The sequence below is a fragment of the Hyperoodon ampullatus genome, assembly GCF_949752795.1.
Source record: "Hyperoodon ampullatus genome assembly, chromosome: 11".
NCBI lineage: Eukaryota > Metazoa > Chordata > Mammalia > Artiodactyla > Ziphiidae > Hyperoodon > Hyperoodon ampullatus.
Genome location: NC_136924.1, coordinates 85,780,707 through 85,798,407, shown reverse-complemented (window position 1 = coordinate 85,798,407; position 17,701 = coordinate 85,780,707). Strand labels below are relative to the sequence as shown.

Genomic DNA, 17,701 nt, shown 5'->3' with positions numbered 1-17,701 from the left:
AAATACTTAGCAGTGTTCACAGGCGAGTCAGTCTGTTCTTCATGTTACCTGATGTGTGCTCATTAAGCAATATTCTGACAACCGGTATGGCTTCCTAGGGACTCTAATTTCATGACAAGAATGTCGTGGACACTTGCTCCCAATTACTGATACTAACACTCCAATGTGTGTATCAGGCTTTTGTTAATTTGGGCAGTATAAAATAATCTAATAAACAGAAATAATTTTCTCTAGCTGCAAAGTTAAAATTGTGACCTTCACCAACCAAGGCATCAGAACTCAACAAGGAATGGGTTAGTCCAGCCCTTCCAATAATACACATACACACAGGATTTTAAAAAGTGAAAAGACAGCACTAACACACTGCAAAATTAGTGTCTTATGAGTGGTTAGCCATTATCTGGATCAAAAATGATACGCTATAGTCTCTATTTTGCACTATATTTCTCTTTCCAATCAGTAACTATAAAGCATTAGAGATTATCACAAGAGGTTAGCATTCTCTTACTTAAAATAGTATTTCTATTCAGAAGGTTTTTAAACTTTTCCCTTCATTTCTTAAAAATTTAACATGTCGGGCTTCCCTGGTGGCACAGTGGTTGAGAGTCCGCCTGCCGATACAGGAGACGCGGGTTCGTGCCCCGGTCTGGGAGGATCCCACATGCCATGGAGCGGCTGGGCCCGTGAGCCATGGCCGCTGAGCCTGCGCATCCGGAGCCTGTGCTCCGCAGCAGGAGAGGCCACAGCAGTGGGAGGCCCGCGTACCGCAAAAAAAAAAAAAGAGGGCTTCCCTGGTGGCGCAGTGGTTGAGAGTCCGCCTGCCGATGCAGGGGACACGGGTTCGTGCCCCAGTCCGGGAAGATCCCACATGCCACGGAGCGGCTGGGCCCGTGAGCCATGGCTGCTGAGCCTGCACGTCCGGAGCCTGTGCTCTGCAATGGGAGAGGCCACAACAGTGAGAGGCCCGCGTAACGCAAAAAAAAAAAAAAAAAAAAATTAACATGTCCTCAGTGTAGCAACATAAAATAAATGCATACACATATAGCTTTTAATTTTGCCTCTGTTTCAAAACTTTGTGTTGTCACTCTTGAATCTGGGAAATTCTATTCACACCTGGCTTATTCTTTTAAATCCAATTTGGGTGTCTAATATTGCCCTCATGTATTTCTACATATAAATATTAGCCTATAAGGATTTATAAAACAACTCACAAATCTCTTTACAGCAATTATCACACATTTTGTTGCATGTTTCTGGGCTCCATGCTTCATCAAAATGTTGAGCTATCAACACACGGCGACAGCTGCAAACATCAGAAATACAAATTATCAAATAATTAACAGAGTTTTAAGAATCCCTATTTTAAAATACAGAGTTTTGTATTAATTAATTGTTTTATTAATTGAATTAATTGTATTAATTTCCTATTGCTGCCATAACATTACCACAAACTTGGTGGCTTAAAACAACACTAATTTATTATCTTACATTTTTGTAGGTTAGAAGGCTGACGTGTCTCACTGGATTAAAATCAAGGTGTCAGCAGGGTTGGATTTCTCCTGGAGGCTCTTGGGGAGAATGTTTCCTTGCCCTTTCCAGACTCTAAAGACTGCCTGCATTCCTGGGCTCATGGCCCCCTTTCCTCTATCTTCAAAGCCAACAACAGTGGGTTAAGTCTTCACATCACTCTGACATCTTATGCCTCCTTCCACATTTAAGAACCCTTGTGATTAGAGTGGGTCCACCCAAATAATTCAGGATTATCTCCCTGTTTTAAGATCAGCTGACTGCAACCTTAATTCCCTCTTGCCATGTAAAGTAGCACACTCACAGGTTCCAGGGCTTCAGATGTGGACATCTTTGCGTGACCATTATTCTGCCCACCACGTATAATAATTTTTTCCGTATGTTGTTAATAGACATTGCTTTCAAAAAATTGTCTGAGATGCAGTATTTCACAACTACAGGCATACTTGTTTTACTGCAATTGCTTTACTGTGCTCTGCAGATACTGTGTTTTTTACAAATTGAAGGTTTGTGGCAACCCTGCATTGAGCAAGTCCATTGGCACCATTTTTCTAACAGCATTTGCTTCATGCCTCTGTGTCACAATTTCATAATACTCGCAATGTTTCAAACTTTTCCAATATTATTCTATTGTTATGGTGAGCTGTGATCAGTAGTCTGAATTACTACTACAATTTGCTGAAGGCACAGATGATGGTTGGCATTTATTAGTCATAATTTTTAAATTAAGGTATGTACCTTATTTTTATAGACATAATCCTATTGCACACTTAACAGATTATAGTATAGTGTAAAAATAACATATATGCACTGGGAAACCAAAAGATTCATGTGACTTGCTTTACTGCGATATTCAGTTTATTGCAGTGGTCTCAAACTGAAACTGCAATATCTCCAAGGTATGCCTGTATTAAGAGACTCTTCCTGATAGCAGTTTCTTATATTTTACAGTATTAGTTTGAGTCTAAACCCCAAAATATGCTTCATGTGGGCTACTAGATATTGGATATTTTAAGGAAATTTTCGTTTTCTCATTTTTTAAACTAGATTATTGTGGCATCCATAGGAAAGAAATGCCATTTTCTATCATGGTCTAATTGCTGCTTATTTCAAAATTTTTGAGCCATTTTTATATGATAGGCTTATATGATAGGCAATAAGACTACAAAGATGACTGAGACTAAAAATAGTAATTGTGGGGGAGAGGAGTACAAATGCAGGATTGTTAAAATGCATTTGAAATTAAGAGACCAGCAACTTAAAACAATCATGTATATATATAGAGAAATTGCCATATATAAACCTCATGGTAACCACAAACCAAAAATCTATTATAGATAAACACACAATAAAGAAAAAGGAATTCAAACATAATACTAAAGATAGTCATCAAATCACAAGACAGCAAAAGAAGGAACAAAAAAGACCTACAAAACCACCCCAAAACAATTAGCAAAATGGCAGTAAGTACATACCTATCAATAATTCCATTAACTGTAAATGGACTAAATGTTCCAATCAAAAAACACAGAGTGGCTGAATGGATACAAAATCAAGACCTGCATATATATGCTACCCACAAGAGATTCACCTCAGCTCTAAAGATACCCATAGAATGAAAGTGAGGGGATGGAAAAAGGTATTCCATGCAAATGGAAATCAAAAGAAAGTGGGGGTGACAATACTCATATAAGACAAAACAGACTTTAAAAGGAAGACTGGGGGCTTCCCTGGTGGCGCAGTGGTTGACAGTCCACCTGCCGATGCAGGGGACACGGGTTTGTGCCCCAGTCCGGGAAGATCCCACATGCCGCGCAGTGGCTGGGCCTGTGAGCCATAGCCGCTGAGCCTGCGCGTCTGCAGCCTGTGCTCCACAATGGGAGAGGCCACAACAGTGAGGCCCGGGTACCGCGAAATAAAAAAAAATAATAATAATAAAATAAAATAAAATAAATGGAAGACTGTTACAAGACTCAAGAAGAACATTACATAATGATCAAGGAGTCAATCCAAGAAGATATAACAATTGTTAATATATATACACCCAACGTAGGACCACCTAAATACATAAAGCAAATATTAACAGACAAAAAGGGAGAAACTGACAGTGACACAGTAATAGTAAGGGACTGTAATACCCCACTTACATCAATGGACAGATGATCCAGACAGAAAATCAATAAGGAAACACTGGCCTTAAATGACACATTAGATCAGATTGATTCAATAGATATATATATAGAGAGAACATTCTATCCAAAAGCAGCAGAATACATATTCTTTTCAAGTGCACATGGAACATTCTCCAGGATAGATCACATGCTAGGCCACAAAATAAGCCTTGGTAAATTTAAGAAAAGTAAATAATATCAATCATCTTTTCCAACCACAACACTATGAGACTAGAAATCAACTAAAAGAAAAAAACTGCAAAAAACAAAACATGCAGGGGCTAAACAGTATGCTACTAAACAACCAATGAATCACTGAAGAATCAAAGAAGAAATGCAAAAATACCTGGAGACAAATGAAAACTAAAACACAATGATTCATAATCTATGGAATGGAGCAAAAGCTTTCTAAGAGGGAAATTTATAGTGATATAATATTACCTCAGGAAACAAGAAAAATCTCAGATAAACAGCCTAACCTTACACTTAAAGGAACTAGAAAAAGAAAGACAAACAAAACCCAAAGATAGTAAAAGGAAAGAAATCATAAAGATCAGAGCAGAAATAAATGAATTAGAGACTAAGAAAACAATGGAAAAGATCAATGAAACTAAGAGCTGGTTCTTTGAAAAGATAAACAGAATTGATAAACTTTTAGCCAGACTCATCAAGAAAAAAAGAGAGCCCAAATCAGTAAAATCAGAAATGAAAAAGAAGTTACAACCAATACTACAGAAATACAAAAGATCAAAGAGACTACTATGAACAACTATTTGCCAATGGACAACCTAGATGAAATGGACAAATTCCTAGAAATGTACAATCTCCCAAGACTGAAGGAGGAAGAAATAAAAAATATGAACAGACCAATTACCAGTAATGAAATTGAATCAGTAATTTTAAAACTCCCAAGAAACAAAAGACTAGGACTAGATGGCTTCAGAGGTGAATTCTACCAAACATTTAGAAAAAAGTTAACAGCTATCCTTCCCAAACAGAGAATGACTTCTTTTTTTTAGACTTAAGACACTATTTTTTTTTACTTTTATACAACTTTTAAAGGTTACTTTCCATTTACAGTTATTACAAAATATTAGCTATATTCCCCATGTTGCAGTACCTCCCACACCCCCACCCCTATACTGCTCCTCCCCGACTCTCCCCACTGGTAACCACTACTTTGTTCTCTATATCTGAGAATATATTTTCTTAGATTCAGGCATCCTGCAGGTTCATGTACTGGTTCCCACCCTTCAGACATCTGCTTTTACTGGTTTGCACTTGATGTTTCACTAATGTATTTACTCACTTGAGTAAGGACTCAAAGTAATGTCATGTGCTTTCATACTGTGCTTGTCTTTAATTGACAAAAGTGACAAAAAGGTGTGTGCTTACTTGCTTATGTTTTGGCAGTATGACACCATCTCATAGAGCTTCTGTTGTCCCACATTCTCCATCACCACCATTGAACTTATCCTGAATATATCTCCAAAGCCATAATACAAAATACAGTCTGCTTTCATGTCATCTCGACCTGCAGTGGGAAGAATCTTGAGATTGCATAATTACTTTAAAAAGTCAAACATGCAAAAATAATATATAAAATTTGCTGGCAATATTTCGTAGTCTAAATATATATCTAGAAATTTCAGACAGAGCTGTGAAAGTTAATTTTTAACAGCTGCCCTCAAATTTTTAAAAAAATGACCAAAGAGATCTATCAATAATCAGCCTTACTAGCTTAAAAATGTGTCCATAAGTAATCCAGTTATTTAAATTATAGACTTGAAACCACTAATTAAAAACGCAGGAGGCAAAGATGGACATCAAATTATTTTAGCAAATATGAGAAGAAATAATTCATGACACTCCAATAGAACATAAATAAAATTTCTCCATAGGCAAATATAAAACTACAAAAAAGATTTCATTGTTTGTTATAAAAATACTAGCCAATAAAGAAGATTAAAAATACAGTATTATTAAACATTTATAGTGTTTTTAAAGTTCTTTAAAAATTATTTCTAGGAGACTTCCCTGGTGGTCCAGTGGTTAAGAATCTGCCTTCCAATGCAGGGGATGCGGGTTCAATCTCTGGTCAGGTAACTAAGACCCCACATGCTGTGGGGCAACTAAGCCCACGAGCTGCAACTACTGAGCCCGCGCACTCTGGAGCCCACGTGCCACAACTAGAGAGACGCCTGCACACCACGAAAGAGCCCACACACTGCAACTAAGACCTGACGCAGCCAAATAAATAAATAAACATTTTAAAAAATTATTTCTGGATGTGAGTTACACATACCTGCACGTCCACTCTCTTGGTAATAATTTTCCATGGATTTACTCATTGAATGATGAATAACAAACCTCACATCTGGTTTATCAATTCCCATACCAAATGCAACTGTTGCCACTACAACCTAAAATGTGTTAACATTTTACATATTAATTAAGTCAAGTTAAAATATATTCAAAGGTGAATTAGGCTTCTATTGAAGATCTGTTACTTAACCTGAATTTCATTAGCTGACCATCTTCTATGAACCTTGGTCTTATCTTCTGGTTCCATATTGGCATGGTATGCCCCTGCAGGAATCCCCAATTTCTGTAAACTAACTGTAACTTGCTCAGAGTCTTTCTGAGAAAAGCAATATATTATTCCTGTAGTGAAAGAAATGGTTAGATATATATAGTACATTCCTAGAAAATTTTTAACTCACACACTGAAGAGGCTGATAATTACAATGCATGGGGGAAAATAAGAATTATGAAAAATTCCAAGGCCCTGAACACATACTGATTTTTCAGTGTAATTCAAGGTCTGATCACCAACTTGCTCCAGAGCAGTAACAAGCCTGGAGCCACCAGTTTGGGTTCCCATTATCTCAGTTCTCTCTCCAACTTTATCTCCCACTACATAGTCTTTCTCAAACTGATGCCTCGCAGCTCCACAAGATGTTAACAAGCATGCTATGAGAAAAGAGTTTCATGTGCAAATAAGTTTGGGAAGGTTAACAAAGTTAGACAAACACGTGTGTCTCTTTGTTTGCAGGGCTGGTCAGAATTTCTAAGGTGCTGATACACCCTGGGACTCTGCAGGAGGAATAAACAGCTGCAGCCTTTCTTAAACTTATTTGACCCTGGAACTCCTTTTACCCATGGCCCCTATTAATATCTCCTGAAAATCTACAGAATAGTTTTGAACTGCTACTTTTACACCAACTCTTTGCTTTAGTAACACTTGTCTCTACATTAATCCTGGAACACATGTTATACACACTCTGAACTCCATCTATACTTAGCTCATTCAGTATGTACTGTTTATTTCTTCAATGTGTCCTTTACTATAAGGAACTATAGTTTACATCCCTTTAGAAAGTCACTGCTTAACCTTCAATCTTATACACAGTGGATACTTACTAAATATGTGCTGTTGATAATTAACATTATGTCTGTCATTAGGTCCACTCTTTAATGCAATTAAGTGTAAATAAGCAAAAATAAATCAGTTTTATGACTCTAATAATCTGTGTAATTAGCAAATGCCACACCTGATTTCTAAGATAACCAAGCAAATTAATTTTATCATGATATTTTCAAGTATCTTCTGCCATGCATTAATATTTCTAGTGCTAATCTTTTTCTCAGTGTATTAGTATAAATAACATGTGCTACTTTTGGAAAGTTCTCTCTCAGTCTTCAAACTTGGTTTGTGTCTATATTACCTGATTGCCCCTTGTATCTTCCATTAATGAGCTTTACAATATCCTCAATAAAATCTTCAGTGTTTGAGGGCTTCTGCCGAACCTAAAAAAAAAGTTAACTTATTAAAAAGTAAATTAATGAGTACCATTCATGCAGTCGTTTACTTACAACTTTCAAGGCGCCACTCTTTCTTGGGCATGGTGTTTTTTTCTATTACTCTTTCACTCGCCCATCTAACCCTATCACCTCCCAGACGCTTCTTGATCCTTATTTTTGAATTTACCAGAGATGAGGAGGCACAGAAGCAGTGAATAACTTGTAAAGACAGAGACTTTTTAAATTTTCTGATGCTACTTTTGTAAAAACATAAACCATGGCAGAAACAACTAGTCAGTAAGAGCTCAGAAAAATATTAAGTCTATCCTTAAAAGGATTAGAAAGTAAAAACAGCTGTGAGGTTATTTACCTTTCAAGGTTGTATATCAAATAAAATCTAAATAGGGAGTATTAGCAAATCTTTAATGGTATATTAATTTTTGCATTATTTCATAGTTAATTTCTATAGAGATGTCATTAGGGTCCTTAGTATCAATACATGCTTTCTCTCCATTCTTGCATAAGAAAGCATGTACGCAAGTTTAATGAGGCAGTGTTTTCTACGTAACCGAGCAAAGAATTAAATAGCACAGGAGATATACAAAGAAAGCATTCTTTAATAAGTCTGCTTATACTCACTTGATTTTTTTTAAACTTTTAAACATAATTAACTGTGACTTATGTAAACAAACATAATGAAAAAGTAACCTTTCTTCCGAAATCCTTCACAAAATAAATTGACATAAAAGTTACATACCTCATAATAGAGATTTGGCCGATTAAAAGAAGCTGTAAAAGTAAAACACTTTTCAACACACAGTATTTTCTGAGCATCCTTCAAAACATGGCTGGTCGCAGTTGCAGTCAGCCCAATTAGCGATGCATTGGGGAACTGCCGCTTCAAAATACCAAGGGCCTTATAATCTGGAAAAAAAAAATACAAAATAGCCCTCTTCCTATACTTTAAGGAGTAAATTACATCTTCTAACATTCTGCAGATCATCAAGATGACTGCAATTTTACTTCCACAGCCACCTATATCTAAGCTGTGGTTGCTGCCTAGCCTTGGTGATAGACAGGCTTTACTCTACTTTTAACTGGTTCTTCAGAAACACTTCTTGGCCATAGATGTCCTCAACAGGGAATACCACAACATTTCCAATCAGCTGAGCACTGGTCTATACCTGCTGAACAGTGGATTCGAGAGGCAGTGTGGGAGGAGCCATAGTGTTTGAATCCATGGCAACTGACGAGAGATAAAAAGACCATCAGTCGAAACCCTTCTACCACAGGTATCATCCAAGAGTGGCAAACTCAGAACAGGAAACGCTTGGTGAGGGCATTGGTTTTTATATAACTCACTTCAGGAAAGCCGTTCTGGGCTCATATTTATCAGACACATCTAAGTCACTAGATAAGTCGTCTATGAGTACACCCTTAAGTACTTAAACTACTTGGAGAAAAGTGAAAAAGAACTGTGGGAGAAATGGCTCAATGTTAGCATTGGGGCTAGATCACAGGGTGCTGTGCTAGATGGACCTACTGTCAACCCCAGTTGGCTGGGAACTCTATTCTATTTCCTGGATGGTTCCAAGTTACAGCTGGACCAGAAGAGGAACCTGTGTAAGGCCTGGGAGGCAGGAGGGAAGCAGCTGCTACACTCTCTGAAGGGCCTTCCCGGCAGATAGGATGGTGGACAAATGCCCAGCCAGTGCCAGCCTGTCCCAGTTCTTCCCCATTCCTCCTTCAGCTCTTCTTCCCAGCTGTAGGCTTCGCTGATCAACACTGGCCCCCTAGGTGCCTGGCAGCAGACCCACGGAGGTGACGGATACTCAGAGGAAACTAACCAGAGACCTCGCCTGAGCTCCCCCTATGCGGCCCCTCTGGCAATGGCCATGCCAGTTGCAGATCTCCCTACAAGCTCCGGTTGGTCCTCCCACACCAGTGCTCCAGGACTAGCCAGTGACTTTTCTCTGATCCTCCAACTCCCCCTCCAGACCTTCCCTTCCCCAGCTCCTCCCACAACTGTGCAAGGTCTGCTTCCTAAAATAAATCTCTTATCCCTTAACATTCGTAAGAGCTCGGCTTCCCTACCCAAACCCTGACTGATACTGTTACTCCAAAGAGTATAAAAAGGCAGGTTCAAGTAAGACTATGAACTGAACAGTTGGTTGATTCTAAGGAGCTAGAACTTTGTCCTATACGAAATGAGGAGTCATGTGATTTTTCAAGCAGATAAAGGACACAGTCTATGTTTCAGGAATCGTCTTTTGGTGGAAGTGTGAAGGATGGGCTGGAGTAAAGCAAAAGGCTGAAGAAAGGGAGACGAGTTAAAAGGTGGCAATGACAGACTGGAAAACAAAAAAATAGTGAATATGAAATAAGGCATGACACTGAGGATAAATCTGAAAGAAAAGACTGAAATACATGAACTGGAACCCCATAGGTCCTAGTGACTATTGAGATATGGTGGTGGATGGGGGAGAGTCCAAGATTCATCCATTCATCACCTGGCATATGTTGAACACTTTTAACTATGTGCCAACACCTAGAGACCTAGGCACCAGAGATAAAGTGAGAACAAGGCAAAGATGCTATGCAAACGGAACTACAATTCAAGCAAAGAAATCAGACAATGCAAGGAGTAAACCAATAAGTATCTGATTATCAGGGCATGGTAAGTGGTCATCATGATAACCTTATTGTAGCTGAAGTATAACATGTGAGGGGAAATTGGGCAGAGACAAACGGGGGACAGATCACATATGGTCTTAGGGACCCCAGTTAAGAATATAGATTTTATTCTAAGTACAAAGAGAATCTGCTGGGTAGTTTAGGGAGGGAAGTAACATGATGTGATTTGGTTGCTGGGTGGAGGATGAACTGTAAAAGGGTAAGACTGGAACAGAGACCAGCTAGGGAGCTAGTATAGTAGACTGGTGGAAAGGAGCCCAGCTGGACTTAAGAAATAGCAGTACAGACAAAGAGAAGTGGACAAGCTTGAGACTCAACTTAGAGGTGGAGGTGACAGGACTTGGTGCCGGACTGGATCTGCAGAGGTAGGATAAGTCAAGGACAATGTGCCACCATGAAGTTATTCATTCTCAGCTCCAACTCCACCCTTCTAGACTCTGCTTTGTGGTGTTGGAGTGGGGAATCTCTGCTTTGCCAGCTGGCCCTAGAAGCACAAAGTGCAAGGCTGGGGGAGGAAGAAGAGTGCTGCTCCTTCCAGTTTGCCTCCTGTGTGTTTGCTGGTGTCCTCAAGAATGTCGCCCCAGCAAGGTTTATCCACTGCTTAGCAGCAGCTGAATACAGTTGGAAGTTTTCTAAGCTTTGGAGAACTGACTTCATCACAGGTCCACCCTATCTCTGCCTCCACAGACACCAGCACCAGGGAGCTGGGCCTCCCATAGGTCTAAGCATCAGCTCCACAAGGCCCCTCCTCTAGGTTTCTAAATCTCATCAATCCCAAGCTTTTCTTCCTGTTCCCCCAGCCCTAGGGATGGTAGTTGCTTCTTCTAGCTTTTACCTCCATGATACGTTAGAGTTTTCTTTTTCTTTTTCTTTTTTCAGTTAGCTGCTTATAATCACTTTTTACTTAGTTAACAATTCTTTACATAATGTAATGTAAATTCTCTGTGTTCAAATAACTGGTATGGCTTTTGTCTTCTGACTAGACCCTGACTAAACAGATCTGCTAAAACTTTGGCTTGAGTAAATGTGTGAGTGGTTATTAAGTGATTTTCTAAGATAGGGAAGACTGAAGGGGAAATTGCTTGGGAGAACGGGGAGGAAGAGGGAAAGACATGGAGAAGGGGAGCAAATCAAAAGTTTTTGATCAAGAAAAAAAAAGGTTTTTGATCTCACACAGCAACAGGGCAAATAGTGATTCCCAGTTACAAGACAGAAGGAAAAAGAACAGGCCTTTGGGAGGCATTTAGTTGTAGTCAGGCTAGTTGAGATACACATGAAGAAAGAGAAATTTTACAATGTCTTGAGACAAGTGAAAGTGGAAATACAACATACCAAAACTTACAAGAAGCAGCAAGAGCAGTTCTAAGAGGGAAGTTCATAGCAAAAAACATCTACATTAAGAAACAAGAAAGATCTCAAATAAACAACCTAGCTTTACACCTCAAGGAATTAAAATAGGAAGAACAAACTAGGCCCAAAGTTAGCAGAAGGAAGAAAATAACAAAGATCAGAGTGGAAATAAAAGAAATAGAGACTAAAAAGACAATAGAAAAGATCAATGAAACTAAGAGCTGTTTTTCTGAAAAGATAAACAAAATAGACCAACTTGTTAGCCATACTCAACAAGAAAAAAGAGAGGACTCATATAAATAAAATCAGAAATGAAAAAGGAGACATAACAACTGATACTATGAAAACACAATTATAAGACACTATTGTAAACAATTATATAGCAACAAATTCAAAAATTCAGAAGAAACAGATAAATTCCTACTAAAACCTATCAAAACTAAATCATTAAGAAACAGAAAATCTGAACAGACAAACCACTAGTAAGGAGATTGAATCAGTAATCAAAAACTTCCCAACAAACAAAAGTCCAGGACCAGATGGCTACACTGGTGAATTCTACCAAAAATTTAAAGAAGATTTAACACTAGTCTTTCTCAAACTCTTATAAAACATAGAAGAGAAGGGAACACTTCCAAACTCATTCTACGAGGCTAGCATTATCCTGATACCAAAACCAAGAAAGAACACTACAAGAAAAGTTATGGGCCAATATCCATGACAAACACAGACACAAAAATCCTCAACAAAATATTAACAAACTAAATTCAGCAATACATTAAAAGGATCATACACCATGATGAAGTGAGATTTATTCCAGGATTGCAAGGATGGTTCAATATCTGCAAATCAATCAATGTGATATATATACCACAGTAACAAAATGAAAGCTAAAAATCACATGATCATCTCAGTAGATGCAGAAAAAGCAAAATTCAACATGCATTCATGATAAAAACTGTCAACAAAGTAGGTTTAGAGGGGACAAATCTCACCATAATAAAGGCCATATGTGACAAGCCCACAGCTAACATCATACTCAATGGTGAAAAGCTGAAAACTATTCCTCTAAGATCAGGAACAAGACAAGGATGCCTCCTCTCACTTTTATTCAACATAGACTGGAAGTCCTAGTCAATAATTAGGTAAGAAAACAAAATAGAAGGCATCCAAATCAGAATGAAAGAAGTAAAACTCACTATTTGCAGATGACATAATATTATACATAGAAAACCCTAAAGACTCTACCAAGAACCTGTAGAACTTATAAACAAATTCAGCGAAGTTGCAAGATACAAAATCAAAATACAAAAATCAGTTGTGTTTCTATACACTAATAACAACTATCAGAAAGAGAAATTAAACTAGATCAAAAAAGAATAAAATCCCCAGGAATAAATTTAACCAAGAAGGTGAAATACCTATACACTGAAAACTAAAAGGCACTGATGAATGAAACTGAAGAAGACACAAACAAATGGAAAGATGTTCTGTGCTCATGAACTGGGAAAATTAATATTGTTAAAATGTCCAAACTACCCAGCACAATCTACAGATTCAGTGCAATTCCTATCAAAAGTCCAATGGCATTTTTCACAGAAATAGGAAAAACCACCCTAAAGTTTGTATGGACCACAAAGACCCCAAATAGCCAAAGCAATCCTGAGAAAGAACAAAGCCGGAGGTATTACGCTTCCTGATTTCAAACTATATTACAAAGCTACAGTAATAAAAATATAAGAACATACAAATAAAAGCAATAGCTAAAGTAACAGGACAGAATAGAGAGCCCAGAAATAAACCCACACATATACAGTCAATGAAGTTACTACAAAGGAGCCAAGAACATATAATGGAGAAATGATAGTTTCTTCAATAAATGGTGTTGGGAACACTGGGCAGCCACATGCAAAAGAATAAAACTGGACCCTTATCTTACACCACATACAAAAGTCAACTCAAGATGAATTAAAGACTCGAACGTAATATCTGGAACCATAAAACTCCTAGATGAAAACATATGAGGTAAGCTCCTTGACATCAGTCTTGGCAATGATTTTTTGAATCTGAGGCCAAAAGCAATAGCAACAAAAGCAAAAAAACTCACACACAAAAAAACAAGTGGGGCTGCCTCAAATTAAAAAGCTTCTGTATAGCAAAGGAAACCATTAACATAATGAAAGGCAACCTATGGAATGGGAGAAAAGATTTGCACATCATACCTGATAAGAGGTTAGTTAATATACAAAATATATAAAGAGCTCATACAACTCAACAGCAAAAAACCCCAAACAATTTACTTAATTTTCAGATTTTTTTGCATAGAACATATCTGAGTAATCTGATTCAGGCTATGACTGTAGGATTCTGTTGGAGAAGCAAAGAATAAGGTTACTAAAATATACCATTCAACTATAACACTGAGGAGTTAGTTGGGTGTAGATCCTGAAGTGGGTGCTAAAGACACCCAGAATGATGACTAAAAGAGACAAATTTGAAGCAGATGCAAATTCTTCAACAGATGTGAAGGGGAATCTGGAGGTCAGTAAACTTTTATGGCTAAAGATAGCCAGGTATAATATTTGCTAATAGGCACACATTTCAAAAGATAAAGGCAATTAGACTAATAAGCACTACCATGGGGGTGAGGGGTAAAGAGATCAAAGATTCTGCCTCTTGACTCCCCTTATATTAAGGCGAGAAAAAATGAGTAATAACTACCTAAGAAGATAATTTTAATGGAAGCAGGGATTTCCATCATGTAAAGCTGAGTAAGAAAAGAGTCCCTAGCATCAAGGGGTTTTCTAGATACAACATACATACCAGGTCTGAAATCATGTCCCCATTGACTACAGCAATGAACTTCGTCTACAGCAATTCGGGTAAATCTCCTTGCTTCATAGGCTTTTTCTAGTCTTGACATAAACATTTTGCTTTTTGCAATTTTCTCTGGAGTCACATAAATTAGCTTTAGATTGGAGTTTTTATTTACCATTTCAGCATGAACCCATTTCACATGCTCCTATTGAAAGGAAACACAGACACAATGATAGTAGAGCTAAGCTAGCAGACTGCAATACTCATTGGTAAATGAAGACATTCATTACTCAGAAGCAACAGCCTTGGGGCTGTTTTAGCAACAGATGTTTACTTCATTAAAATCAAAGTAATGTCCCAGTACTAAACTTCATGGCAGCTGTGCAAACAGCATTTCAGTTACTTACTTACATCCAGACTGCTGATAAAAGAATAATCTCATTTGACAAAAAAGAGAACAAAAAAATGAATGTGAAGACACTCCAATAAGCATAAATTCATAAAGGCATAATTCTAAATTTTTCACAATAAATACCAAAATGTAAGCTCAATGCAATAGGTATGGTGATAAAGGTGGGTTTTATTAATTTTTAACATTATATTTGAAATCATTTCATGCATGTGTGAACTAGCTATTTTAATGATGTTATCAAATCTACTCATAATCTATTTAGGTTTTATGAAGTATCTTATTCATTAAATTTTTATAATATGAAATACATACATTTATATATTATATATATCAGGGGTCCCCAACCCCCAGGCCACAGAACACTGCCTGTCCGTGGCCCGTTAGGAACCGCGCTGCACAGCAGGAGATGAGTGGCAAGTGAGCAAAGCTTCATCTGTATTTACAGCCGCTCCCCGTCACTCACATCACTGCCTGAGCTCACCTCCTGTCAGCACTATGATGAGCTGTATAATTAGTTCATTATATATTACAATGTAATAATAATAGAAATAAAGTGCACAATAAATGTAATGCACTTGAGTCATCCTGAAACCACCACCACCCCCAACCCCCGTCCATGGAAAAACTGTCTTCCACAAAACTGGTCCCTGGTGCCAAAAAGGTCGGGGACTGCTGACATATGTAATAAGAATAAATCTTAAGAACTAACAGCTATTAGGTTCTTAATGTTGTTGTTATTTTCTATAATATTTAGAACACTGGATGTTGTATTTTTTCCTTCTAACCTAATTAGGACCAAAAGAAGTGGTGAATGCGATAGAAAGTCAAAATACTTTCAATCATCCCAGAAAAGCAGTTTGTTAACTCGAGATATTCCTAGTTTTGTTAAGAAATGGCCAAAGTGTATTAAGCATTTCAGCTGGTCCTAAATGTCCCAGAAATCTCAGAGGAGCAAACATAAGGCTATTTCCTCAGCAACTCTTCAAGCAGTAGTGACATGGCCTGAACTTGTAATTATTGCACCTTTCTAATTACAGTTGACCCTGGAACAACTCAAATTTGAATTGCATGGGTCCATTTATATGCAGATTTTTTTCAATAGTAAATACTACAGTACTACATGATCTGCAGTTGGTTGAATCCCTGAAATGAGGAGAGCTGACTACAAGTCACCCACAGATTTCTGACTGTGTGTATGGTTAGGGGCCCCCAACCCTCACGTTGTTTAAAGGTCAACTGTACTTTCCATTATTATTACTCTCTTTTTCAGTTTTAAAGAAGTGCAATATGAGAAGGCAGTGTTCTCCACAGATTCATTTTGGTGAATGAGAAAGCAGTTATAATGACACAAGAGTTTAAATAAAACAAAATTATATGGGAAAGACTAGGAGAACCAGGGCTTCCTGAAGACATAGCTGACTTTAGGGATGTGAGAAAATATACAAAATGAGCACAGAGTATCTTATAAAAGAAAGCAAAGACTCAAAAGCTATGAGCTAGATTTAGGAGTCACCTTAGATAAGACTCTCACTACTCAAAGATGGGACTATTTCACCATAAAAAAAGAATAATAACTATGGATCAAAAGACATCAAACATGTTAAAAATCCGTAAGTTTACAATGATACTTGAAAAAAAAAAAAAAAGAACTTATTGACCACTTTCGGAGAATGCTGGAAAACCAACTCTTTCTGAAAATTGGTAAAGAAAGGGAAAGAACTTTCAATCTGCAAAGAGTTAATAAGGAAAAAGTTATTTTTTACAGAAAAAGTCTAGCTAATATAAGAAAAAGTGAGAATTAGAAATCACCATCTTGTAACCCCCTAATTAAATAATGCTCTAAGATAGGCAATAATCATCGGTGGCTGCTAAAAACCATTAGATGAAAAGGTGACAGAGAACTTGATAATTACAGAGCAGGCAGACATAAGCTGAACCCACTGATCAAGCTAATGTCACAAAAACATAACTGGGTATTATATACCTCCTGAGTGATACCAGGGGAAAGTATACTCTTGCCAAAAAAAAAGAAAAGAAAAGAAAGCCCAAATACAGTCAAGCTTTTAGATCTAACTAAAAGGAACAAGTGAAACAACATCACAAGAATACAATCAGGAAGAGACAAAATATAGGAAAGTATAGGACAAAAAAACAAACCAAAAAAAACCAACCTAAACAATAATTTGCGTGGGAAACAAACAAGAAATAAGGGAAACCTATGGATATATCAACCAATACAACATAATGCATGAACCTTATCTGGACCATGATTTAAAAAAATAACAACATTTGATGAGACAGAAATCTGAATCTTTTTATTTGATGGTTTTAAGGAACGAATACTAAATTTTTTAGGTGTGATAATGGCATTGTAGTTACCTTTTTTTAAAATGTTAGAGATACACATTGAAGAAGAAGCTACAACTGAAATGATATGATGTCTGGGACTTGTCTCAAAAAAATAAACCAAGGGTGGGCAGGAAGGGAAATTGGGGGTATATAGATGAAAAATATTGGTCATATGCTGATAACTGTTAAAGGTACTTAATGAAACATGGCAGTTTTTATACTATTCTCTCTACTTCTGTATATTTTTAAAATTTTCAATAATATGCTTTTTAAGAAACAAACACCTTGGAAATGCTTTATTCTACAGATAAAGGTAAGAGAGTCCATTCCCAAACAGAAGAAATTCCACAGGGGTTGGGTACCTTGTTACTAATTCATTTTTTGTATTTAATTATATTGCATAATAAGAAATTCTTGCTCACTATTTTAGAATGGACACTATAAAACAGTCAGCAAATATTTCCTGTAAAGTGCCAGATAGAAAATATTAGGTGTTGTGGTCCATATCACAGCTGCTCAACTCTGCTGTTACAGCGTGAAAACAGTCACAGACTACACATAAAAGAACCAGCATGAT

The 17,701-nt window shown here is 37.3% G+C and overlaps 1 protein-coding gene across 1 annotated transcript in view; it reads right to left on the bottom strand.

The window, feature by feature from the left end:
* RECQL (RecQ like helicase) overlaps positions 1–17,701 on the bottom strand; it is a gene marked incomplete at both ends in the record, with an annotated part of 32,513 nt that overhangs the window by 1,720 nt on the left and 13,092 nt on the right. The window contains 7 exons of the mRNA XM_079716039.1: positions 1,212–1,303; positions 5,094–5,232; positions 6,004–6,121; positions 6,214–6,362; positions 7,427–7,508; positions 8,260–8,426; positions 14,370–14,568. Of these exons, the coding sequence (XP_079572165.1) occupies positions 1,212–1,303; positions 5,094–5,232; positions 6,004–6,121; positions 6,214–6,362; positions 7,427–7,508; positions 8,260–8,426; positions 14,370–14,568 (946 nt within the window). The remainder of the gene's footprint in view (positions 1–1,211; positions 1,304–5,093; positions 5,233–6,003; positions 6,122–6,213; positions 6,363–7,426; positions 7,509–8,259; positions 8,427–14,369; positions 14,569–17,701) is intronic.